The 27,850-nt window shown below is 39.3% G+C and overlaps 2 protein-coding genes and 1 long non-coding RNA gene across 4 annotated transcripts; all 3 read left to right on the top strand.

Moving 5' to 3' along the window:
• The first annotated feature begins 65 nt into the window (after positions 1-65).
• LOC142952795 (uncharacterized) lies at positions 66-14,150 on the top strand. The gene is made up of 4 exons (XM_076094740.1): positions 66-465; positions 1,637-2,062; positions 12,008-12,454; positions 13,176-14,150. Exons 1-4 carry the CDS (start codon positions 158-160, stop codon positions 13,603-13,605), a joined length of 1,611 nt encoding a protein of 536 aa, XP_075950855.1. The 5' UTR covers positions 66-157; the 3' UTR covers positions 13,606-14,150.
• Positions 3,020-6,314, top strand: LOC142952796 (uncharacterized). The gene is made up of 3 exons (XR_012954717.1): positions 3,020-4,163; positions 4,297-5,094; positions 5,873-6,314. It is a non-coding gene; the product is annotated as an uncharacterized LOC142952796 (long non-coding RNA).
• A 137-nt stretch (positions 14,151-14,287) lies between the features above and the next one.
• Positions 14,288-26,843, top strand: LOC142952793 (uncharacterized). 2 transcript variants are annotated; one of them, XM_076094737.1, is made up of 13 exons: positions 14,288-14,752; positions 15,474-15,899; positions 20,449-20,895; positions 21,690-22,118; positions 22,840-23,283; positions 23,494-23,757; positions 23,858-24,112; positions 24,190-24,435; positions 24,532-24,789; positions 25,160-25,453; positions 25,539-25,808; positions 25,959-26,042; positions 26,181-26,843. In XM_076094737.1, the coding sequence occupies exons 1-13, from the start codon at positions 14,415-14,417 to the stop codon at positions 26,245-26,247; spliced, it is 3,822 nt and encodes a 1,273-aa protein (XP_075950852.1). In that variant the 5' UTR covers positions 14,288-14,414; the 3' UTR covers positions 26,248-26,843. The 2 variants fall into 2 exon arrangements, with proteins under 2 accessions (XP_075950852.1, XP_075950853.1); XM_076094738.1 differs by lacking the exons at positions 20,449-20,895; positions 21,690-22,118 and having other exon boundaries at positions 14,293-14,752.
• Positions 26,844-27,850: the final 1,007 nt, after the last annotated feature.

Genomic DNA, 27,850 nt, shown 5'->3' with positions numbered 1-27,850 from the left:
AATGTTGAGTTTTGTTTGATACAAGCTGTTCATCACATGTTTTTTTAATCCTCTTTATTTCAGTTTTGTGCCTCAGTCATCAGAACCTTCAGAGGAAATCTGGTTCTTTGGGAATCTGTTCTGTGCAGCAGCAGAGAGAGAACAGACAGGAGAGAAGATGCTGGAGCTGTTATCAGTGTGCTCATACAGAACATTCCCCTTGAAAGAGAGATGGTGTGATTTCCTCCTGGACCTGTACTCTTATGGTCCTGAATCAGGTCTGAGTCTCCTTCCATCATTACAGTCAGTTCTCCAGTCAGCTCCTTCAGTCTGGTCCATAAACCTCTCAGAGAGAAAGACCTCCATCCTCCTGGAAGTGCTGAAACTCCAACCAGAGAAGAAACAAGTGAAGCTGATAGACTGGTCACATGAAGAGAGTGAAGTGAGGAGTTTCCTACAGTGTCTGCCTTTTATCTCACAGCTCAGGTAAGGTCCTTTTACTGATTTAACTCTTCATATGAAGAGTGTCTTTCTAAATAGGGTTCAACTAATGTTCGATGATGCATACATTCTAACATCAACATACTATTAACACTATTCCTCTGATAAGTCTTTGTCATCAGTCTTGTTTGTACAGCTGGTGACTTCCTCCACGTGTCTTAGTTTCTACAGTGAGTTGGGTCCTAGCAGGACTTACAGCACAGACTGTGTGAACAGACAGTGGCAGTCAAAGATACAAGAAGCCTCTACGAACACAGTGTGTGCTTCACAGCATGTTGAATAACTACTAATGACAGAAAGTATAGACAGCAGCTAAAACTGATCCACATTAGACTCAGTTACCAGTGGTGGAAAGTAATACTGTGAACATTTACTCAGGTAATGAAGTACAGAGTTATACTTTCATTAAGTATTTTTATTTTATGACTCTTTATATGTCAACCCTGCCACATTTCAGAGGGACACAGCTTTTTATGTGAAATATTAAACTGCAACACTTCTGGAAACATGTCACAGTCTCCTGCCTGTATGAGAATAATAGAGGATGTGAATATTAATAATAAGAACAGTGTAGCTCAGTGCTGCTAAAACCTCCTCATACACAAATAAAAACACATCTCACACAAATAAAAACACATCATACATAAATGAGAAGACCTGCAGGTAAAACTACTGTTGGCTTTATGTTATTTACATTTTAGCAGATTAGAAATAAACCCTTAAAACATAAAAACATATTGTTTCCGTACATTAAACAGGAAGCAACTCTTGAAATTTGATTTCACAATAATTTAGAAAATGGAAAATCCAGTCCTCTGAATCACCAACATGTTGTTGTGTTGTATAACTTCTGTCTCGCTGCTGTTGTTCCACTATTTATATTTATATATTGTGAATTTATTTTACACTCAAATCTCAAACATGAAATCAAATGATATAAAGTGAACTTAAGCAGCAGGAAGCAAACCTGCAGTAAGTCCAGAGACAGGATGAGTGTTTGTGTTGTGAGTCAGTCAAAGTCCAGACATGATGTTCAGTCAAAATGTCATTAGATTGTAAACAGTACACACATGTACAAGATGGAGTCCATCAGTAGTGACTTGTTGTATTCATGCAGATGAAACCAAATCACTAAATGTTTCCTTTATTATTTCAGTATTCATCTCTGGTCAGATCATTCTAAAGGAATCAAGTTCTTTGGGAATCTGTTCTGTGCAGCAGCAGAGAGAGAACAGACAGGAGAGAAGATGCTGGAGCTGTTATCATCAGTGTGCTCATATGAAACATTCCCTTTATATAATAATGATCACACATATCAGAGTGGTTTCCTGCTGGATCTGTACTCCCACCTGAAGGACTGTGAGACTGAAACAGGTCTGAGTCTCCTTCCATCATTACAGTCAGTTCTCCAGTCATCTCCTTCAGTCTGGTCCATAGACCTCTCAGAGAGAAAGACCTCCATCCTCCTGGAAGTGCTGAAACTCCAACCAGAGAAGAAACAAGTGAAGCTGAGAGGCTGGTCACATGAAGAGAGTGAAGTGAGGAGTTTCCTACAGTGTCTGCCTTTTATCTCACAGCTCAGGTAACTGGTTACCTTTCTAACCATTTCTGTTTTCACTAGCAACTAGAAGTTTTATGCTACAGTTTAGAGAAATGTTGAGTTTTGTTTGATACAAACTGTTCATCACATGTTTTTATAATCCTCTTTATTTCAGTTTTGTGCCTCAGACATCAGAACCTTCAGAGGAAATCTGGTTCTTTGGGAATCTGTTCTGTGCAGCAGCAGAGAGAGAACAGACAGGAGAGAAGATGCTGGAGCTGTTATCATCAGTGTGCTCATACAAAACATTCCCCTTGAAAGAGAGATGGTGTGATTTCCTCCTGGACCTGTACTCTTATGATCCTGAAACAGGTCTGAGTCTCCTTCCATCATTACAGTCAGTTCTCCAGTCAGCTCCTTCAGTCTGGTCCATAGACCTCTCAGAGAGAAAGACCTCCTTCCTCCTGGAAGTGCTGAAACTCCAACCAGAGAAGAAACAAGTGGAGCTGAGAGGCTGCTCACATGAAGAGAGTGAAGTGAGGAGTTTCCTACAGTGTCTGCCTTTTATCTCACAGCTCAGGTAAGGTCCTTTTACTGATTTAACTCTTCATATGAAGAGTGTCTTTCTAAATAGGGTTAAACTAATGTTCGATGATGCATACATTCTAACATCAACATACTATTAACACTATTCCTCTGATAAGTCTTTGTCATCAGTCTTGTTTGTACAGCTGGTGACTTCCTCCACGTGTCTTAGTTTCTACAGTGAGTTGGGTCCTAGCAGGACTTACAGCACAGACTGTGTGAACAGACAGTGGCAGTCAAAGATACAAGAAGCCTCTACGAACACAGTGTGTGCTTCACAGCATGTTGAATAACTACTAATGACAGAAAGTATAGACAGCAGCTAAAACTGATCCACATTAGACTCAGTTACCAGTGGTGGAAAGTAATACTGTGAACATTTACTCAGGTAATGAAGTACAGAGTTATACTTTTATTAAGTATTTTTATTTTATGACTCTTTATATGTCAACCCTGCCACATTTCAGAGGGACACAGCTGTTTATGTGAAATATTAAACTGCAACACTTCTGGAAACATGTCACAGTCTCCTGCCTGTATGAGAATAATAGAGGATGTGAATATTAATAATAAGAACAGTGTAGCTCAGTGCTGCTAATACCTCCTCATACACAAATAAAAACACATCTCACACAAATAAAAAGACCTGCAGGTAAAACTGCTGTTGGCTTTATTTTATTTACATTTTAGCAGATTAGAAATAAACCCTTAAAACATAAAAACATATTGTTTCTGTACATTAAACAGGAAGCAACGCTTTCACTTTAATTTCACAGTAATTTTAAACATGAATGAATTAAACAGAAGTCAGTCCTCTGAATCATCAACATGTTGTTGTGTTGTATAACTTCTGTCTCGCTGCTGTTGTTCCACTATTTATATTTATATATTGTGAATTTATTTTACTCTCAAATCTCAAACATGAAATCAAATGATATAAAGTGAACTAAAGCAGCAGGAAGCAAACCTGCAGTAAGTCCAGAGACAGGATGAGTGTTTGTGTTGTGAGTCAGTCAAAGTCCAGACGTGATGTTCAGTCAAAATGTCATTAGATTGTAAACAGTACACACATGTACAAGATGGAGTCCATCAGTAGTGACTTGTTGTATTCATGCAGATGAAACCAAATCACTAAATGTTTCCTTTATTATTTCAGTATTGATCTCTGGTCAGATCGTTCTAAAGGAATCAAGTTCTTTGGGAATCTGTTCTGTGCAGCAGCAGAGAGAGAACAGACAGGAGAGAAGATGCTGGAGCTGTTATCATCAGTGTGCTCATATGAAACATTCCCTTTTCAAGAGAGATGGTGTGATTTCCTCCTGGACCTGTACTCTTATGATCCTGAAACAGGTCTGAGTCTCCTTCCATCATTACAGTCAGTTCTCCAGTCAGCTCCTTCAGTCTGGTCCATAGACCTCTCAGAGAGAAAGACCTCCATCCTCCTGGAAGTGCTGAAACTCCAACCAGAGAAGAATCAAGTGGAGCTGAGAGGCTGCTCACATGAAGAGAGTGAAGTGAGGAGTTTCCTACAGTGTCTGCCTTTTATCTCACAGCTCAGGTAACTGGTTACCTTTCTAACCATTTCTGTTTTCACGAGCAACTAGAAGTTTTATGCTGCAGTTTAGAGAAATGTTGAGTTTTGTTTGATACAAACTGTTCATCACATGTTTTTTTAATCCTCTTTATTTCAGTTTTGTGCCTCAGTCATCAGAACCTTCAGAGGAAATCTGGTTCTTTGGGAATCTGTTCTGTGCAGCAGCAGAGAGAGAACAGACAGGAGAGAAGATGCTGGAGCTGTTATCATCAGTGTGCTCATACAGAACATTCCCCTTGAAAGAGAGATGGTGTGATTTCCTCCTGGACCTGTACTCTTATGGTCCTGAATCAGGTCTGAGTCTCCTTCCATCATTACAGTCAGTTCTCCAGTCAGCTCCTTCAGTCTGGTCCATAAACCTCTCAGAGAGAAAGACCTCCATCCTCCTGGGAGTGCTGAAACTCCAACCAGAGAAGAAACAAGTGGAGCTGAGAGGCTGCTCACATGAAGAGAGTGAAGTGAGGAGTTTCCTACAGTGTCTGCCTTTTATCTCACAGCTCAGGTAAGGTCCTTTTACTGATTTAACTCTTCATATGAAGAGTGTCTTTCTAAATAGGGTTCAACTAATGTTCGATGATGCATACATTCTAACATCAACATACTATTAACACTATTCCTCTGATAAGTCTTTGTCATCAGTCTTGTTTGTACAGCTGGTGACTTCCTCCACGTGTCTTAGTTTCTACAGTGAGTTGGGTCCTAGCAGGACTTACAGCACAGACTGTGTGAACAGACAGTGGCAGTCAAAGATACAAGAAGCCTCTACGAACACAGTGTGTGCTTCACAGCATGTTGAATAACTACTAATGACAGAAAGTATAGACAGCAGCTAAAACTGATCCACATTAGACTCAGTTACCAGTGGTGGAAAGTAATACTGTGAACATTTACTCAGGTAATGAAGTACAGAGTTATACTTTTATTAAGTATTTTTATTTTATGCCTCTTTATATGTCAACCCTGCCACATTTCAGAGGGACACAGCTTTTTATGTGAAATATTAAACTGCAACACTTCTGGAAACATGTCACAGTCTCCTGCCTGTATGAGAATAATAGAGGATGTGAATATTAATAATAAGAACAGTGTAGCTCAGTGCTGCTAAAACCTCCTCATACACAAATAAAAACACATCTCACACAAATAAAAACACATCATACATAAATGAGAAGACCTGCAGGTAAAACTACTGTTGGCTTTATTTTATTTACATTTTAGCAGATTAGAAATAAACCCTTAAAACATAAAAACATATTGTTTCCGTACATTAAACAGGAAGCAACTCTTGAAATTTGATTTCACAATAATTTAGAAAATGGAAAATCCAGTCCTCTGAATCATCAACATGTTGTTGTGTTGTATAACTTCTGTCTCGCTGCTGTTGTTCCACTATTTATATTTATATATTGTGAATTTATTTTACTCTCAAATCTCAAACATGAAATCAAATGATATAAAGTGAACTAAAGCAGCAGGAAGCAAACCTGCAGTAAGTCCAGAGACAGGATGAGTGTTTGTGTTGTGAGTCAGTCAAAGTCCAGACATGATGTTCAGTCAAAATGTCATTAGATTGTAAACAGTACACACATGTACAAGATGGAGTCCATCAGTAGTGACTTGTTGTATTCATGCAGATGAAACCAAATCACTAAATGTTTCCTTTATTATTTCAGTATTGATCTCTGGTCAGATCGTTCTAAAGGAATCAAGTTCTTTGGGAATCTGTTCTGTGCAGCAGCAGAGAGAGAACAGACAGGAGAGAAGATGCTGGAGCTGTTATCATCAGTGTGCTCATATGAAACATTCCCTTTATATAATAATGATCACACATATCAGAGTGGTTTCCTGCTGGATCTGTACTCCCACCTGAAGGACTGTGAGACTGAAACAGGTCTGAGTCTCCTTCCATCATTACAGTCAGTTCTCCAGTCATCTCCTTCAGTCTGGTCCATAGACCTCTCAGAGAGAAAGACCTCCATCCTCCTGGAAGTGCTGAAACTCCAACCAGAGAAGAAACAAGTGAAGCTGAGAGGCTGCTCACATGAAGAGAGTGAAGTGAGGAGTTTCCTACAGTGTCTGCCTTTTATCTCACAGCTCAGGTAACTGGTTACCTTTCTAACCATTTCTGTTTTCACGAGAAACTAGAAGTTTTATGCTACAGTTTAGAGAAATGTTGAGTTTTGTTTGATACAAACTGTTCATCACATGTTTTTATAATCCTCTTTATTTCAGTTTTGTGCCTCAGTCATCAGAACCTTCAGAGGAAATCTGGTTCTTTGGGAATCTGTTCTGTGCAGCAGCAGAGAGAGAACAGACAGGAGAGAAGATGCTGGAGCTGTTATCATCAGTGTGCTCATACAAAACATTCCCCTTGAAAGAGAGATGGTGTGATTTCCTCCTGGACCTGTACTCTTATGATCCTGAAACAGGTCTGAGTCTCCTTCCATCATTACACTCAGTTCTCCAGTCAGCTCCTTCAGTCTGGTCCATAGACCTCTCAGAGAGAAAGACCTCCATCCTCCTGGAAGTGCTGAAACTCCAACCAGAGAAGAAACAAGTGGAGCTGAGAGGCTGCTCACATGAAGAGAGTGAAGTGAGGAGTTTCCTTCAGTGTCTGCCTTTTATCTCAGAGCTCAGGTAAGGTCCTTTTACTGATTTAACTCTTCATATGAAGAGTGTCTTTCTAAATAGGGTTAAACTAATGTTCGATGATGCATACATTCTAACATCAACATACTATTAACACTATTCCTCTGATAAGTCTTTGTCATCAGTCTTGTTTGTACAGCTGGTGACTTCCTCCACGTGTCTTAGTTTCTACAGTGAGTTGGGTCCTAGCAGGACTTACAGCACAGACTGTGTGAACAGACAGTGGCAGTCAAAGATACAAGAAGCCTCTACGAACACAGTGTGTGCTTCACAGCATGTTGAATAACTACTAATGACAGAAAGTATAGACAGCAGCTAAAACTGATCCACATTAGACTCAGTTACCAGTGGTGGAAAGTAATACTGTGAACATTTACTCAGGTAATGAAGTACAGAGTTATACTTTCATTAAGTATTTTTATTGTATGACTCTTTATATGTCAACCCTGCCACATTTCAGAGGGACACAGCTTTTTATGTGAAATATTAAACTGCAACACTTCTGGAAACATGTCACAGTCTCCTGCCTGTATGAGAATAATAGAGGATGTGAATATTAATAATAAGAACAGTGTAGCTCAGTGCTGCTAAAACCTCCTCATACACAAATAAAAACACATCTCACACAAATAAAAAGACCTGCAGGTAAAACTGCTGTTGGCTTTATTTTATTTACATTTTAGCAGATTAGAAATAAACCCTTAAAACATAAAAACATATTGTTTCTGTACATTAAACAGGAAGCAACGCTTTCACTTTAATTTCACAGTAATTTTAAACATGAATGAATTAAACAGATGTCAGTCCTCTGAATCATCAACATGTAGTTGTGTTGTATAACTTCTGTCTCGCTGCTGTTGTTCCACTATTTATATTTATATATTGTGAATTTATTTTACTCTCAAATCTCAAACATGAAATCAAATGATATAAAGTGAACTAAAGCAGCAGGAAGCAAACCTGCAGTAAGTCCAGAGACAGGATGAGTGTTTGTGTTGTGAGTCAGTCAAAGTCCAGACGTGATGTTCAGTCAAAATGTCATTAGATTGTAAACAGTACACACATGTACAAGATGGAGTCCATCAGTAGTGACTTGTTGTATTCATGCAGATGAAACCAAATCACTAAATGTTTCCTTTATTATTTCAGTTTTGATCTCTGGTCAGATCGTTCTAAAGGAATCAAGATCTTTGGGAATCTGTTCTGTGCAGCAGCAGAGAGAGAACAGACAGGAGAGAAGATGCTGGAGCTGTTATCATCAGTGTGCTCATACAGAACATTCCCTTTATATTATGATGATGATGATGATGATCCCACATATCAGAGTGGTTTCCTGCTGGATCTGTACTCCCACCTGAAGGACTGTGAGACTGAATCAGGTCTGAGTCTCCTTCCATCATTACAGTCAGTTCTCCAGTCATCTCCTTCAGTCTGGTTCATAGACCTCTCAGAGAGAAAGACCTCCATCCTCCTGGAAGTGCTGAAACTCCAACCAGAGAAGAAACAAGTGGAGCTGAGAGGCTGCTCACATGAAGAGAGTGAAGTGAGGAGTTTCCTACAGTGTCTGCCTTTTATCTCACAGCTCAGGTAACTCTGACTAATACTGCATATTTAATTATAACATGTGGCTTCTTCTTCAGAGGTTTGTTAGAACATCTGTTTCATAATCTGCAGTGTTTCTAAAATAGTTAATCATCATTCACAAACACACATAATGTAGATAAAGATGAATATAATGTCTCAGTTCAGTAATAATGTATCATCACAGTTATCACAGTCTTCTGCCTGTATGAGGATAATTACATGAAGTGAATAATATTAATGGAACAATGTGGCTCTGAGACAACAACACAAATAAACCTTGAAACATAAAATAATATCTTTTGACACATTAAATAACAAACATCTCTTTAATTTATTTCACAGTAATTTTAAACATGAATGAATTAAACAGATGTCAGTCCTCTGAATCATCAACATGTTGTTGTGTTGTATAACTTCTGTCTCGCTGCTGTTGTTCCACTATTTATATTTATATGTTGTGAATTTATTTTACTCTCAAATCTCAAACATGAAATCAAATGATATAAAGTGAACTAAAGCAGCAGGAAGCAAACCTGCAGTAAGTCCAGAGACAGGATGAGTGTTTGTGTTGTGAGTCAGTCAAAGTCCAGACGTGATGTTCAGTCAAAATGTCATTAGATTGTAAACAGTACACACATGTACAAGATGGAGTCCATCAGTAGTGACTTGTTGTATTCATGCAGATGAAACCAAATCACTAAATGTTTCCTTTATTATTTCAGTATTGATCTCTGGTCAGATCGTTCTAAAGGAATCAAGTTCTTTGGGAATCTGTTCTGTGCAGCAGCAGAGAGAGAACAGACAGGAGAGAAGATGCTGGAGCTGTTATCATCAGTGTGCTCATATGAAACATTCCCTTTAAATTATGATGATGATGATGATGATGATTATGATCACACATATCAGAGTGGTTTCCTGCTGGATCTGTACTCCCACCTGAAGGACTGTGAGACTGAAACAGGTCTGAGTCTCCTTCCATCATTACACTCAGTTCTCCAGTCATCTCCTTCAGTCTGGTCCATAGACCTCTCAGAGAGAAAGACCTCCATCCTCCTGGAAGTGCTGAAACTCCAACCAGAGAAGAAACAAGTGGAGCTGAGAGGCTGCTCACATGAAGAGAGTGAAGTGAGGAGTTTCCTACAGTGTCTGCCTTTTATCTCACAGCTCAGGTAACTCTGACTAATACTGCATATTTAATTATAACATGTGGCTTCTTCTTCAGAGGTTTGTTAGAACATCTGTTTCATAATCTGCAGTGTTTCTAAAATAGTTAATCATCATTCACAAATACACATAATGTAGATAAAGATGAATATAATGTCTCAGTTCAGTAATAATGTATCATCACAGTTATCACAGTCTTCTGTCTGTATGAGAATAATTACATGAAGTGAATAATATTAATGGAACAATGTGGCTCTGAGACAACAACACAAATAAACCTTTGAAACTGAAAAAAATATATTTTGACACATTAAATAACAAACATCTCTTTAATTATATTTCACAGTAATTTTAAACATGAATGAATTAAACAGAAGTCAGTCCTCTGAATCATCAACATGTTGTTGTGTTGTATAACTTCTGTCTCGCTGCTGTTGTTCCACTATTTATATTTATATATTGTGAATTTATTTTACACTCAAATCTCAAACATGAAATCAAATGATATAAAGTGAACTAAAGCAGCAGGAAGCAAACCTGCAGTAAGTCCAGAGACAGGATGAGTGTTTGTGTTGTGAGTCAGTCAAAGTCCAGACGTGATGTTCAGTCAAAATGTCATTAGATTGTAAACAGTACACACATGTACAAGATGGAGTCCATCAGTAGTGACTTGTTGTATTCATGCAGATGAAACCAAATCACTAAATGTTTCCTTTATTATTTCAGTATTGATCTCTGGTCAGATCGTTCTAAAGGAATCAAGTTCTTTGGGAATCTGTTCTGTGCAGCAGCAGAGAGAGAACAGACAGGAGAGAAGATGCTGGAGCTGTTATCATCAGTGTGCTCATATGAAACATTCCCTTTATATAAGAATGATCACACATATCAGAGTGATTTCCTGCTGGATCTGTACTCCCACCTGAAGGACTGTGAGACTGAAAGAGGTCTGAGTCTCCTTCCATCATTACAGTCAGTTCTCCAGTCAGCTCCTTCAGTCTGGTCCATAGACCTCTCAGAGAGAAAGACCTCCATCCTCCTGGAAGTGCTGAAACTCCAACCAGAGAAGAAACAAGTGGAGCTGAGAGGCTGCTCACATGAAGAGAGTGAAGTGAGGAGTTTCCTACAGTGTCTGCCTTTTATCTCACAGCTCAGGTAACTGGTTACCTTTCTAACCTTTTCTGTTTTCACGAGAAACTAGAAGTTTTATGCTACAGTTTAGAGAAATGTTGAGTTTTGTTTGATACAAACTGTTCATCACATGTTTTTATAATCCTCTTTATTTCAGTTTTGTGCCTCAGACATCAGAACCTTCAGAGGAAATCTGGTTCTTTGGGAATCTGTTCTGTGCAGCAGCAGAGAGAGAACAGACAGGAGAGAAGATGCTGGAGCTGTTATCATCAGTGTGCTCATACAGAACATCCCCCTTGAAAGAGAGATGGTGTGATTTCCTCCTGGACCTGTACTCTTATGATCCTGAATCAGGTCTGAGTCTCCTTCCATCATTACAGTCAGTTCTCCAGTCAGGTCCTTCATTCTGGTCCATAGACCTCTCAGAGAGAAAGACCTCCATCCTCCTGGAAGTGCTGAAACTCCAACCAGAGAAGAAACAAGTGGAGCTGAGAGGCTGCTCACATGAAGAGAGTGAAGTGAGGAGTTTCCTACAGTGTCTGCCTTTTATCTCACAGCTCAGGTAACTCTGACTAATACTGCATATTTAATTATAACATGTGGCTTCTTCTTCAGAGGTTTGTCAGAACATCTGTTTCATAATCTGCAGTGTTTCTAAAATAGTTAATCATCATTCACAAATACACATAATGTAGATAAAGATGAATATAATGTCTCAGTTCAGTAATAATGTATCATCACAGTTATCACAGTCTTCTGCCTGTATGAGGATAATTACATGAAGTGAATAATATTAATGGAACAATGTGGCTCTGAGACAACAACACAAATAAACCTTTGAAACTGAAAAAAGTGTTTTTTTGACACATTAAATATCAAACATCTCTTTAATTTATTTCACAGTAATTTTAAACATGAATGAATTAAACAGAAGTCAGTCCTCTGAATCATCAACATGTTGTTGTGTTGTATAACTTCTGTCTCGCTGCTGTTGTTCCACTATTTATATTTATATATTGTGAATTTATTTTACACTCAAATCTCAAACATGAAATCAAATGATATAAAGTGAACTAAAGCAGCAGGAAGCAAACCTGCAGTAAGTCCAGAGACAGGATGAGTGTTTGTGTTGTGAGTCAGTCAAAGTCCAGACGTGATGTTCAGTCAAAATGTCATTAGATTGTAAACAGTACACACATGTACAAGATGGAGTCCATCAGTAGTGACTTGTTGTATTCATGCAGATGAAACCAAATCACTAAATGTTTCCTTTATTATTTCAGTATTGATCTCCGGTCAGATCGTTCTAAAGGAATCAAGTTCTTTGGGAATCTGTTCTGTGCAGCAGCAGAGAGAGAACAGACAGGAGAGAAGATGCTGGAGCTGTTATCATCAGTGTGCTCATACAGAACATTCCCTTTAAATTATGATGATGATGATGATGATGATTATGATCCCACATATCAGAGTGGTTTCCTGCTGGATCTGTACTCCCACCTGAAGGACTGTGAGACTGAAACAGGTCTGAGTCTCCTTCCATCATTACAGTCAGTTCTCCAGTCAGCTCCTTCAGTCTGGTCCATAGACCTCTCAGAGAGAAAGACCTCCATCCTCCTGGAAGTGCTGAAACTCCAACCAGAGAAGAAACAAGTGGAGCTGAGAGGCTGCTCACATGAAGAGAGTGAAGTGAGGAGTTTCCTACAGTGTCTGCCTTTTATCTCACAGCTCAGGTAACTCTGACTAATACTGCATATTTAATTATAACATGTGGCTTCTTCTTCAGAGGTTTGTTAGAACATCTGTTTCAAAATCTGCAGTGTTTCTAAAATAGTTAATCATCATTCACAAATACACATAATGTAGATAAAGATGAATATAATGTCTCAGTTCAGTAATAATGTATCATCACAGTTATCACAGTCTTCTGTCTGTATGAGAATAATTACATGAAGTGAATAATATTAATGGAACAATGTGGCTCTGAGACAACAACACAAATAAACCTTTGAAACTGAAAAAAATATATTTTGACACATTAAATAACAAACATCTCTTTAATTTATTTCACAGTAATTTTAAACATGAATGAATTAAAACAGAAGTCAGTCCTCTGAATCATCAACATGTTGTTGTGTTGTATAACTTCTGTCTCGCTGCTGTTGTTCCACTATTTATATTTATATATTGTGAATTTATTTTACTCTCAAATCTCAAACATGAAATCAAATGATATAAAGTGAACTAAAGCAGCAGGAAGCAAACCTGCAGTAAGTCCAGAGACAGGATGAGTGTTTGTGTTGTGAGTCAGTCAAAGTCCAGACGTGATGTTCAGTCAAAATGTCATTAGATTGTAAACAGTACACACATGTACAAGATGGAGTCCATCAGTAGTGACTTGTTGTATTCATGCAGATGAAACCAAATCACTAAATGTTTCCTTTATTATTTCAGTATTCATCTCTGGTCAGATCGTTCTAAAGGAATCAAGTTCTTTGGGAATCTGTTCTGTGCAGCAGCAGAGAGAGAACAGACAGGAGAGAAGATGCTGGAGCTGTTATCATCAGTGTGCTCATACAGAACATTCCCTTTATATAAGAATGATCCCACATATCAGAGTGGTTTCCTGCTGGATCTGTACTCCCACCTGAAGGACTGTGAGACTGAAAGAGGTCTGAGTCTCCTTCCATCATTACAGTCAGTTCTCCAGTCAGGTCCTTCATTCTGGTCCATAGACCTCTCAGAGAGAAAGACCTCCATCCTCCTGGAAGTGCTGAAACTCCAACCAGAGAAGAAACAAGTGAAGCTGAGAGGCTGCTCACATGAAGAGAGTGAAGTGAGGAGTTTCCTACAGTGTCTGCCTTTTATCTCACAGCTCAGGTAACTCTGACTAATACTGCATATTTAATTATAACATGTGGCTTCTTCTTCAGAGGTTTGTCAGAACATCTGTTTCATAATCTGCAGTGTTTCTAAAATAGTTAATCATCATTCACAAACACACATAATGTAGATAAAGATGAATATAATGTCTCAGTTCAGTAATAATGTATCATCACAGTTATCACAGTCTTCTGCCTGTATGAGAATAATTACATGAAGTGAATAATATTAATGGAACAATGTGGCTCTGAGACAACAACACAAATAAACCTTTGAAACTGAAAAAAGTGTTTTTTTGACACATTAAATATCAAACATCTCTTTAATTATATTTCACAGTAATTTTAAACATGAATGAATTAAACAGAAGTCAGTCCTCTGAATCATCAACATGTTGTTGTGTTGTATAACTTCTGTCTCGCTGCTGTTGTTCCACTATTTATATTTATATGTTGTGAATTTATTTTACTCTCAAATCTCAAACATGAAATCAAATGATATAAAGTGAACTAAAGCAGCAGGAAGCAAACCTGCAGTAAGTCCAGAGACAGGATGAGTGTTTGTGTTGTGAGTCAGTCAAAGTCCAGACGTGATGTTCAGTCAAAATGTCATTAGATTGTAAACAGTACACACATGTACAAGATGGAGTCCATCAGTAGTGACTTGTTGTATTCATGCAGATGAAACCAAATCACTAAATGTTTCCTTTATTATTTCAGTATTGATCTCTGGTCAGATCGTTCTAAAGGAATCAAGTTCTTTGGGAATCTGTTCTGTGCAGCAGCAGAGAGAGAACAGACAGGAGAGAAGATGCTGGAGCTGTTATCATCAGTGTGCTCATATGAAACATTCCCTTTAAATAAGGTTTATGATCCCACATATCAGAGTGATTTCCTGCTGGATCTGTACTCCCACCTGAAGGACTGTGAGACTGAAACAGGTCTGAGTCTCCTTCCATCATTACAGTCAGTTCTCCAGTCAGCTCCTTCAGTCTGGTCCATAGACCTCTCAGAGAGAAAGACCTCCATCCTTCTGGAAGTGCTGAAACTCCAACCAGAGAAGAAACAAGTGGAGCTGAGAGGCTGCTCACATGAAGAGAGTGAAGTGAGGAGTTTCCTACAGTGTCTGCCTTTTATCTCACAGCTCAGGTAACTCTGACTAATACTGCATATTTAATTATAACATGTGGCTTCTTCTTCAGAGGTTTGTCAGAACATCTGTTTCATAATCTGCAGTGTTTCTAAAATAGTTAATCATCATTCACAAATACACATAATGTAGATAAAGATGAATATAATGTCTCAGTTCAGTAATAATGTATCATCACAGTTATCACAGTCTTCTGCCTGTATGAGAATAATTACATGAAGTGAATAATATTAATGGAACAATGTGGCTCTGAGACAACAACACAAATAAACCTTTGAAACTGAAAAAAATATATTTTGACACATTAAATAACAAACATCTCTTTAATTATATTTCACAGTAATTTTAAACATGAATGAATTAAACAGAAGTCAGTCCTCTGAATCACCAACATGTTGTTGTGTTGTATAACTTCTGTCTCGCTGCTGTTGTTCCACTATTTATATTTATATATTGTGAATTTATTTTACACTCAAATCTCAAACATGAAATCAAATGATATAAAGTGAACTAAAGCAGCAGGAAGCAAACCTGCAGTAAGTCCAGAGACAGGATGAGTGTTTGTGTTGTGAGTCAGTCAAAGTCCAGACGTGATGTTCAGTCAAAATGTCATTAGATTGTAAACAGTACACACATGTACAAGATGGAGTCCATCAGTAGTGACTTGTTGTATTCATGCAGATGAAACCAAATCACTAAATGTTTCCTTTATTATTTCAGTGTTGATCTCTGGTCAGATCGTTCTAAAGGAGTCAAGTTCTTTGGGAATCTGTTCTGTGCAGCAGCAGAGAGAGAACAGACAGGAGAGAAGATGCTGGAGCTGTTATCATCAGTGTGCTCATATGAAACATTCCCTTTATATAATAATGATCACACATATCAGAGTGGTTTCCTGCTGGATCTGTACTCCCACCTGAAGGACTGTGAGACTGAAAGAGGTCTGAGTCTCCTTCCATCATTACAGTCAGTTCTCCAGTCATCTCCTTCAGTCTGGTCCATAGACCTCTCAGAGAGAAAGACCTCCATCCTCCTGGAAGTGCTGAAACTCCAACCAGAGAAGAAACAAGTGAAGCTGAGAGGCTGGTCACATGAAGAGAGTGAAGTGAGGAGTTTCCTACAGTGTCTGCCTTTTATCTCACAGCTCAGGTAACTGGTTACCTTTCTAACCATTTCTGTTTTCACGAGAAACTAGAAGTTTTATGCTACAGTTTAGAGAAATGTTGAGTTTTGTTTGATACAAACTGTTCATCACATGTTTTTATAATCCTCTTTATTTCAGTTTTGTGCCTCAGACATCAGAACCTTCAGAGGAAATCTGGTTCTTTGGGAATCTGTTCTGTGCAGCAGCAGAGAGAGAACAGACAGGAGAGAAGATGCTGGAGCTGTTATCATCAGTGTGCTCATACAAAACATTCCCCTTGAAAGAGAGATGGTGTGATTTCCTCCTGGACCTGTACTCTTATGATCCTGAAACAGGTCTGAGTCTCCTTCCATCATTACACTCAGTTCTCCAGTCAGCTCCTTCAGTCTGGTCCATAGACCTCTCAGAGAGAAAGACCTCCTTCCTCCTGGAAGTGCTGAAACTCCAACCAGAGAAGAAACAAGTGGAGCTGAGAGGCTGCTCACATGAAGAGAGTGAAGTGAGGAGTTTCCTTCAGTGTCTGCCTTTTATCTCACAGCTCAGGTAAGGTCCTTTTACTGATTTAACTCTTCATATGAAGAGTGTCTTTCTAAATAGGGTTAAACTAATGTTCGATGATGCATACATTCTAACATCAACATACTATTAACACTATTCCTCTGATAAGTCTTTGTCATCAGTCTTGTTTGTACAGCTGGTGACTTCCTCCACGTGTCTTAGTTTCTACAGTGAGTTGGGTCCTAGCAGGACTTACAGCACAGACTGTGTGAACAGACAGTGGCAGTCAAAGATACAAGAAGCCTCTACGAACACAGTGTGTGCTTCACAGCATGTTGAATAACTACTAATGACAGAAAGTATAGACAGCAGCTAAAACTGATCCACATTAGACTCAGTTACCAGTGGTGGAAAGTAATACTGTGAACATTTACTCAGGTAATGAAGTACAGAGTTATACTTTCATTAAGTATTTTTATTGTATGACTCTTTATATGTCAACCCTGCCACATTTCAGAGGGACACAGCTTTTTATGTGAAATATTAAACTGCAACACTTCTGGAAACATGTCACAGTCTCCTGCCTGTATGAGAATAATAGAGGATGTGAATATTAATAATAAGAACAGTGTAGCTCAGTGCTGCTAAAACCTCCTCATACACAAATAAAAACACATCTCACACAAATAAAAAGACCTGCAGGTAAAACTGCTGTTGGCTTTATTTTATTTACATTTTAGCAGATTAGAAATAAACCCTTAAAACATAAAAACATATTGTTTCTGTACATTAAACAGGTAGCAACGCTTTCACTTTAATTTCACAGTAATTTTAAACATGAATGAATTAAACAGAAGTCAGTCCTCTGAATCATCAACATGTTGTTGTGTTGTATAACTTCTGTCTCGCTGCTGTTGTTCCACTATTTATATTTATATATTGTGAATTTATTTTACTCTCAAATCTCAAACATGAAATCAAATGATATAAAGTGAACTAAAGCAGCAGGAAGCAAACCTGCAGTAAGTCCAGAGACAGGATGAGTGTTTGTGTTGTGAGTCAGTCAAAGTCCAGACGTGATGTTCAGTCAAAATGTCATTAGATTGTAAACAGTACACACATGTACAAGATGGAGTCCATCAGTAGTGACTTGTTGTATTCATGCAGATGAAACCAAATCACTAAATGTTTCCTTTATTATTTCAGTATTGATCTCTGGTCAGATCGTTCTAAAGGAATCAAGATCTTTGGGAATCTGTTCTGTGCAGCAGCAGAGAGAGAACAGACAGGAGAGAAGATGCTGGAGCTGTTATCATCAGTGTGCTCATACAGAACATTCCCTTTATATAAGAATGATCCCACATATCAGATTGACTTCCTGCTGGATCTGTACTCCCACCTGAAGGACTGTGAGACTGAAACAGGTCTGAGTCTCCTTCCATCATTACAGTCAGTTCTCCAGTCAGCTCCTTCAGTCTGGTCCATAGACCTCTCAGAGAGAAAGACCTCCATCCTCCTGGAAGTGCTGAAACTCCAACCAGAGAAGAAACAAGTGGAGCTGAGAGGCTGCTCACATGAAGAGAGTGAAGTGAGGAGTTTCCTACAGTGTCTGCCTTTTATCTCACAGCTCAGGTAACTCTGACTAATACTGCATATTTAATTATAACATGTGGCTTCTTCTTCAGAGGTTTGTTAGAACATCTGTTTCATAATCTGCAGTGTTTCTAAAATAGTTAATCATCATTCACAAACACACATAATGTAGATAAAGATGAATATAATGTCTCAGTTCAGTAATAATGTATCATCACAGTTATCACAGTCTTCTGCCTGTATGAGAATAATTACATGAAGTGAATAATATTAATGGAACAATGTGGCTCTGAGACAACAACACAAATAAACCTTGAAACATAAAATAATATCTTTTGACACATTAAATAACAAACATCTCTTTAATTATATTTCACAGTAATTTTAAACATGAATGAATTAAAACAGATGTCAGTCCTCTGAATCAACATGTTGTTGTGTTGTATAACTTCTGTCTCGCTGCTGTTGTTCCACTATTTATATTTATATATTGTGAATTTATTTTACACTCAAATCTCAAACATGAAATCAAATGATATAAAGTGAACTAAAGCAGCAGGAAGCAAACCTGCAGTAAGTCCAGAGACAGGATGAGTGTTTGTGTTGTGAGTCAGTCAAAGTCCAGACGTGATGTTCAGTCAAAATGTCATTAGATTGTAAACAGTACACACATGTACAAGATGGAGTCCATCAGTAGTGACTTGTTGTATTCATGCAGATGAAACCAAATCACTAAATGTTTCCTTTATTATTTCAGTATTGATCTCTGGTCAGATCGTTCTAAAGGAATCAAGTTCTTTGGGAATCTGTTCTGTGCAGCAGCAGAGAGAGAACAGACAGGAGAGAAGATGCTGGAGCTGTTATCATCAGTGTGCTCATATGAAACATTCCCTTTAAATTATGATGATGATGATGATGATGATTATGATCACACATATCAGAGTGATTTCCTGCTGGATCTGTACTCCCACCTGAAGGACTGTGAGACTGAAAGAGGTCTGAGTCTCCTTCCATCATTACAGTCAGTTCTCCAGTCATCTCCTTCAGTCTGGTCCATAGACCTCTCAGAGAGAAAGACCTCCATCCTCCTGGAAGTGCTGAAACTCCAACCAGAGAAGAAACAAGTGAAGCTGAGAGGCTGCTCACATGAAGAGAGTGAAGTGAGGAGTTTCCTACAGTGTCTGCCTTTTATCTCACAGCTCAGGTAACTGGTTACCTTTCTAACCATTTCTGTTTTCACGAGAAACTAGAAGTTTTATGCTACAGTTTAGAGAAATGTTGAGTTTTGTTTGATACAAACTGTTCATCACATGTTTTTATAATCCTCTTTATTTCAGTTTTGTGCCTCAGACATCAGAACCTTCAGAGGAAATCTGGTTCTTTGGGAATCTGTTCTGTGCAGCAGCAGAGAGAGAACAGACAGGAGAGAAGATGCTGGAGCTGTTATCATCAGTGTGCTCATACAGAACATCCCCCTTGAAAGAGAGATGGTGTGATTTCCTCCTGGACCTGTACTCTTATGATCCTGAATCAGGTCTGAGTCTCCTTCCATCATTACACTCAGTTCTCCAGTCAGCTCCTTCAGTCTGGTCCATAGACCTCTCAGAGAGAAAGACCTCCATCCTCCTGGAAGTGCTGAAACTCCAACCAGAGAAGAAACAAGTGGAGCTGAGAGGCTGCTCACATGAAGAGAGTGAAGTGAGGAGTTTCCTACAGTGTCTGCCTTTTATCTCACAGCTCAGGTAACTCTGACTAATACTGGATATTTAATTATAACATGTGGCTTCTTCTTCAGAGGTTTGTCAGAACATCTGTTTCATAATCTGCAGTGTTTCTAAAATAGTTAATCATCATTCACAAATACACATAATGTAGATAAAGATGAATATAATGTCTCAGTTCAGTAATAATGTATCATCACAGTTATCACAGTCTTCTGCCTGTATGAGAATAATTACATGAAGTGAATAATATTAATGGAACAATGTGGCTCTGAGACAACAACACAAATAAACCTTTGAAACTGAAAAAAGTGTTTTTTTGACACATTAAATATCAAACATCTCTTTAATTTATTTCACAGTAATTTTAAACATGAATGAATTAAACAGAAGTCAGTCCTCTGAATCATCAACATGTTGTTGTGTTGTATAACTTCTGTCTCGCTGCTGTTGTTCCACTATTTATATTTATATATTGTGAATTTATTTTACACTCAAATCTCAAACATGAAATCAAATGATATAAAGTGAACTAAAGCAGCAGGAAGCAAACCTGCAGTAAGTCCAGAGACAGGATGAGTGTTTGTGTTGTGAGTCAGTCAAAGTCCAGACGTGATGTTCAGTCAAAATGTCATTAGATTGTAAACAGTACACACATGTACAAGATGGAGTCCATCAGTAGTGACTTGTTGTATTCATGCAGATGAAACCAAATCACTAAATGTTTCCTTTATTATTTCAGTATTGATCTCCGGTCAGATCGTTCTAAAGGAATCAAGTTCTTTGGGAATCTGTTCTGTGCAGCAGCAGAGAGAGAACAGACAGGAGAGAAGATGCTGGAGCTGTTATCATCAGTGTGCTCATACAGAACATTCCCTTTAAATTATGATGATGATGATGATGATGATTATGATCACACATATCAGAGTGGTTTCCTGCTGGATCTGTACTCCCACCTGAAGGACTGTGAGACTGAAACAGGTCTGAGTCTCCTTCCATCATTACAGTCAGTTCTCCAGTCAGCTCCTTCAGTCTGGTCCATAGACCTCTCAGAGAGAAAGACCTCCATCCTCCTGGAAGTGCTGAAACTCCAACCAGAGAAGAAACAAGTGAAGCTGAGAGGCTGCTCACATGAAGAGAGTGAAGTGAGGAGTTTCCTACAGTGTCTGCCTTTTATCTCACAGCTCAGGTAACTCTGACTAATACTGCATATTTAATTATAACATGTGGCTTCTTCTTCAGAGGTTTGTCAGAACATCTGTTTCATAATCTGCAGTGTTTCTAAAATAGTTAATCATCATTCACAAATACACATAATGTAGATAAAGATGAATATAATGTCTCAGTTCAGTAATAATGTATCATCACAGTTATCACAGTCTTCTGTCTGTATGAGAATAATTACATGAAGTGAATAATATTAATGGAACAATGTGGCTCTGAGACAACAACACAAATAAACCTTTGAAACTGAAAAAAATATATTTTGACACATTAAATAACAAACATCTCTTTAATTATATTTCACAGTAATTTTAAACATGAATGAATTAAACAGATGTCAGTCCTCTGAATCATCAACATGTTGTTGTGTTGTATAACTTCTGTCTCGCTGCTGTTGTTCCACTATTTATATTTATATATTGTGAATTTATTTTACACTCAAATCTCAAACATGAAATCAAATGATATAAAGTGAACTAAAGCAGCAGGAAGCAAACCTGCAGTAAGTCCAGAGACAGGATGAGTGTTTGTGTTGTGACATTTTGACTGAACATCACGTCTGGACTTTGACTGACTCACAACACAAACACTCATCCTGTCTCTGGACTTACTGCAGGTTTGCTTCCTGCTGCTTTAGTTCACTTCATGTCATTAGATTGTAAACAGTACACACATGTACAAGATGGAGTCCATCAGTAGTGACTTGTTGTATTCATGCAGATGAAACCAAATCACTAAATGTTTCCTTTATTATTTCAGTATTCATCTCTGGTCAGATCGTTCTAAAGGAATCAAGTTATTTGGGAATCTGTTCTGTGCAGCAGCAGAGAGAGAACAGACAGGAGAGAAGATGCTGGAGCTGTTATCATCAGTGTGCTCATATGAAACATTCCCTTTAAATAAGGTTTATGATCCCACATATCAGAGTGATTTCCTGCTGGATCTGTACTCCCACCTGAAGGACTGTGAGACTGAAACAGGTCTGAGTCTCCTTCCATCATTACAGTCAGTTCTCCAGTCATCTCCTTCAGTCTGGTCCATAGACCTCTCGGAGAGAAAGACCTCCATCCTCCTGGAAGTGCTGAAACTCCAACCAGAGAAGAAACAAGTGGAGCTGAGAGGCTGCTCACATGAAGAGAGTGAAGTGAGGAGTTTCCTACAGTGTCTGCCTTTTATCTCACAGCTCAGGTAACTCTGACTAATACTGCATATTTAATTATAACATGTGGCTTCTTCTTCAGAGGTTTGTCAGAACATCTGTTTCATAATCTGCAGTGTTTCTAAAATAGTTAATCATCATTCACAAATACACATAATGTAGATAAAGATGAATATAATGTCTCAGTTCAGTAATAATGTATCATCACAGTTATCACAGTCTTCTGCCTGTATGAGGATAATTACATGAAGTGAATAATATTAATGGAACAATGTGGCTCTGAGACAACAACACAAATAAACCTTTGAAACTGAAAAAAGTGTTTTTTTGACACATTAAATATCAAACATCTCTTTAATTTATTTCACAGTAATTTTAAACATGAATGAATTAAACAGAAGTCAGTCCTCTGAATCATCAACATGTTGTTGTGTTGTATAACTTCTGTCTCGCTGCTGTTGTTCCACTATTTATATTTATATATTGTGAATTTATTTTACACTCAAATCTCAAACATGAAATCAAATGATATAAAGTGAACTAAAGCAGCAGGAAGCAAACCTGCAGTAAGTCCAGAGACAGGATGAGTGTTTGTGTTGTGAGTCAGTCAAAGTCCAGACGTGATGTTCAGTCAAAATGTCATTAGATTGTAAACAGTACACACATGTACAAGATGGAGTCCATCAGTAGTGACTTGTTGTATTCATGCAGATGAAACCAAATCACTAAATGTTTCCTTTATTATTTCAGTATTGATCTCCGGTCAGATCGTTCTGAAGGAATCTGGTTCTTTGGGAATCTGTTCTGTGCAGCAGCAGAGAGAGAACAGACAGGAGAGAAGATGCTGGAGCTGTTATCATCAGTGTGCTCATATGAAACATTCCCTTTATGTTATTATGATGATGATGATGATGATGATCACACATATCAGATTGGTTTCCTGCTGGATCTGTACTCCCACCTGAAGGACTGTGAGACTGAAACAGGTCTGAGTCTCCTTCCATCATTACAGTCAGTTCTCCAGTCAGCTCCTTCAGTCTGGTCCATAGACCTCTCAGAGAGAAAGACCTCCATCCTCCTGGAAGTGCTGAAACTCCAACCAGAGAAGAATCAAGTGGAGCTGAGAGGCTGCTCACATGAAGAGAGTGAAGTGAGGAGTTTCCTACAGTGTCTGCCTTTTATCTCACAGCTCAGGTAACTCTGACTAATACTGCATATTTAAGAATACTGTGTCTAAAGAAGAAGAATTTGTCAGTATTTTGATCTAGAGTGATATCACAGCATCATACACATCATATTCTATGTCTTCTCTAAATGTCACCCCTGATGAAAGACATTGTTGATGAGATGGTTTATAATGCAGTGTGTCTTTGCTGGTCTCACACTTCATCCATCTTGTTTCAGCTGTGATCCAGACTTCTTCCAGACAGTGTGTACGTTGATCTGTGTCAGATCCAGAGAGGAGGCCGAGCAGTTGTCCTCTCTGCTGCAGCTGCTGGGCTTCACCCTCCGGTTAACGGGAGGCTTACCCAGGAAAACCTGCCGGTCTGTGGGGACGGTTCTCAGACGTTGTGGCTCTGATGTGGATCTCATCCTCACACCCAGAAAGATGTCTCTCAGAGGAGCCTCCCTCCTCTTTAGAGGAGCAACACAAGTACACAGTCTGAGGTACGCATTCATATCTTTACTGCCTTTAGTTCTTATGACTCCATCCTTTCCACTGTGAATGTCCAGTTAGTTGTGTGACTTCATTCTTCTTTATTTCCAGGCTTTCCAGCGACATGGCCTTGCTACTGTGTCGATGGGTAAGAAGAAGGGAAGCGGACCGTCGGCTGGCTGTGGAAGAGCTTTCTCTCTCCCCTCAGAAAGCCCAGCCGTCACAGAGAAAGTTGTTGAAGGTTGTCAGTAGTTTGGCATCCCTGCTGAGATACTGGACAGTCACACGGTTAGACCTGACTGAGTTCTGTGCTCCTGCTCTGGGTCTCCTCCCACTGCTGCTTCATGATGGCCCTCTAACGATCAGGTAGCAGTATTCCATACTGATGTAATGTATTCATCCTGGACTCTTCTAACAGATATTCATACGTGTTCTATCTGCAGACTGAGTGAGAAGTCTTTCCAGCAGCTGCTCTCCCTCCATGAGATCCAGGACAAGGACTTGACCCGGTCCTTCTTGAGTAAGGTTGGCGGAGACCTGAGCAGCTTCTGTCTGAACTGGGAGCTTCTTCACTATCTGCTTCAGCAGTCGTCAGCTCACACCGTCACCGTGAACCTGAGGAGGAACCGCTTCTTACAGGAGAGCGTCACACGTCTGCTTCCCTTTCTGGACAGGATTGTGTTCAAAGGGTGATCTATTTGGGTTTTTTATCATCCTGTTTAATCATGTCTATACGTGTTGTTGTGGCTTGTTCTCACTAAACAAAGACCTCTGGTGTCTTTCAGGTTCTGTCCCAGCTTTGTGTTGACCGCCATCAGAGAGATCTATAAAGCTAGAGCCGCTCCTCTTGTAGCCGGTTTACTGAGGTCTTTGGATCATGAGATCGACCTGACCTGCAGAGGGATGGACTCTCTGGACTGCGCTGCTCTGCTCTTCATCCTCAGTCACAGTGACGGAGTTAAACTGAACCTCCTGTGGACCTCCGTACCAGCAGAGGAAGTAGAGTCCATCCTCTTTATGCTGGACAAAGTTTCTCAAATCAGGTCAGACATTAGTATCAGTACGCTCCAACACTCAGGATAGAGTTCACAGAGGAATATATATATATATATGACATTACAAGATAACTCTGTTCTATTCTATCAGTAATAAACACATTGTTTACCGTCTCTTTCACAGAGGTTTGTTTAACCTGAAGCTTTGTTTCTAACCTGTCTGATCATCCGACTGCTTGTGTGTCTCGATCAATCAGAAGGCTTATCAGTGACATCACCATGTTCCCAGATCTTATCTATTAACGGGCTCTATGTTGTTGTGACTGATAGAAATGAAGGAGAAAACTACAACAATAAGTATATGTTGTCAGGAAACATATCCTTTAATTTTAGATTTTTAGATGTATTTTTCCTCCAGTGTTGACAGGAAACTGCTGCTGAGGTTTGTCCACAGCTGTGCTGCCTCTGACGCCCAGCAGGGGGCAGCGGTCCACCTGCTCAGGACCGTGCAGCACAGGCTGGATCTGTCCTGCTCCTCTTGTGTGGAGCTGGATGTCAGTGAGACTCTCAGGCTGACTGCTGAGGACTGCAGGGCCGTCTCCACCATCCTGAGACGCAGCAGCCAGAAAGCAGAGCTCATCCTGCAGGACTGTGAGGTGGAGGACAGCGGACTGGACCTGCTGTTTCCTGTCCTAGACCGAGTCCTCCTCAGGTGGGAAAGACCACAGAATGACCAGAGAAGAAGCTTGTTTCCATGTTTCTTCATCCCAACAGTCTGCTCTGTTTCTCCTGTTTAGAGCCAGTAAAGCCGTCCTCCTCCAGCTGCTGTCCCTGGTTCCTGTGAACAGTGAGAGGGACACAGTGAGACGGGCAGTGTCCCTCTGTGGAGCCCTGGGTGGAGAGCTGGACCTCAGTCACACCACACTGGATCAGAGGGCCTGTGGAGCTTTGTCCCTGATGCTGGAGTTCTCTGAGGGGCTGACTGAGCTGGACCTCAGTCACTGTCAGCTCACGGACCAGCTGCTGCTCAGACTCAGCACACATCTGCACAAAGTACAAGTCCTGGAGTGAGTGTCCATCTGTAATGTGTTCATGTGACAGAAATCTATATTTGTTAGAGCAACAGCTGGAGTCATACACAGTAACCCTACGAATAAACCTGAATCTGGAGCTGCTGCCTCCACATATAAAGTCTCAAATGCTCCTCTGTGTTCCAGTCTGAGTCACAACAACATCACTGATGCTTCCACTGACAACTTACTCCAGCTGGTCTCCATCAACCCCTCCATGGACACTGTGCGGTGAGCACCGGGCATTAATCCACACAGCTGTTCTCACAGATCAGTGAACCCTGTTCCATCATATTCTTCTCTCTCTCTCTCTCTCTCTCTCTCTCTCTCTCTCTCTCTCTCTCTCTCTCTCTCTCTCTCTCTCTCTAGACTCTTCAGGAACAACATCGTGGACAGAACATCCTTTAAGAAACACAAGCAGTTTGAAATCTGGTGAAGCCGTCGTCAGTGTGGCGGTAAAGTGCTGATGTCTTCTGTCTGCTGATGGTTAGATGATAATAAGTACTAACACTGTGTTTACAGTAGTCAGCTGGTGTGATGATAATTATGGAGGAACTGCAGATTATTCTTTAAGCTGCTCATATTTATGATGGACACCCTGTGAGATTCATCAAATAGTTCTGTTGGGATCAGGATTCAATTATTTTTGTATTTTGGCAAAACAGGTAGAGGCCATAACTGTTCTATCAATATCATGAGTCGGCATCATTTATGTGTAATAATGGGATGATGTTCTAGTTAATTTAAGGCTGAGAAGACTTTAATCATCTCAAAGTAATGATGCAATAACAAACAATGTAAATATGAGAATTATCTTTGGTTGATCTTTCAAAGAGAGATAATGGTCGTTGTCTCTGTTCGTTCTCTTTTCCTCATTAAAATACTTAATTTACTGTAAACTGCAGTCGTTCTGGCTGCAGAGAAGTGAATCTGTGTTCACCAGGTTGCAGCTGACTGAGTCTGTGCTTTATGAAAATACAATAACTATAATGTACAGTTGTAAATACACTCAATAAATACTTGAGATATTGATGTATGATTTCCCTTTATTACACTCATGTTATGGAGTCTTAAAAAAACAATAAATCATTTAAAACAGAAAGCTAGTGGTTTATATTTGAAGCATTTCAGTAAAAAGGTTCAAAGGTTTTTCTGTTAGTAGATATCAATGATCATCTTTTATTCAGGGAACAGTTATGAAATACAACATTTTATATAATATCTTTAAACAGATGCTCAGGCAGCAGCTGTATTTGTCTCCAGTGTTTCTCCACAGAGAGGTGGATCAGAGGAGACCCTGAAGAAGACCACATCCCTGAGAGGAAGAGGAGGGAGGAGGAAGTCTGGCTGGTTCCAGGTCCAGTAAAGTCACCTCTGAATAAACTCATCCTCTCCCAGTTCACCAGATTAAATCAGCCTCAAGCACCATGTTCATGTCCCACATCAGACATGAGTTCTACCTCCAGAGAGCCTCTCCATATCCCAGTACTTTAGTACTTCTTTATTCTGATACTTTATACTTCTACTTCTCAGAGGTAAATATTGTGTTTTTTATTTAACTTCATTTATCTGACAGCTTCACATAAAACAAAATATAATCAATAAATCATATTATTTTATCAATAAGGCTTTATTGGTCCCAAGTGGAAATTCACAAGCTACCCAGAAGTATGTAAAGTAAAATATAAAATATATATGAATGCATTAAATCTACCAGCTGCAACAGTTAAGTGATGAACACAATAAGCTGCTGCTGTGCTTCTGTGATCTTGTGGTTGGCTTTTCTATCCAACAATAATCTGAGGAATCCTACCTCGAACTGAAATCACAGTACTTGACTGAACTAAGAAGTCTCCAAACAACCTTTTACAGCTAAACTGTGGACATTCTTGGTATCTGGTGGAGGTTTCTGGCTTCATCCTGCTGATCTTTGGGCCTGGTAGGCCTTGAAGTCTAAGACCGGACCATGCCACCCAAAGCTTCAAACAATGCCACTGAGGAACATGTCACCATGGCTCAAGTGCGTGAATTGTTGGACC

This window comes from Anarhichas minor, unplaced genomic scaffold (genome assembly GCF_050575085.1).
Source record: "Anarhichas minor isolate MPS153535 unplaced genomic scaffold, ASM5057508v1 ptg000018l, whole genome shotgun sequence".
NCBI classification, from domain to species: domain Eukaryota; kingdom Metazoa; phylum Chordata; class Actinopteri; order Perciformes; family Anarhichadidae; genus Anarhichas; species Anarhichas minor.
The sequence above is the reverse complement of the archived record's forward strand: the minus strand, read 5'-3'. Positions and strand labels throughout refer to the sequence as shown.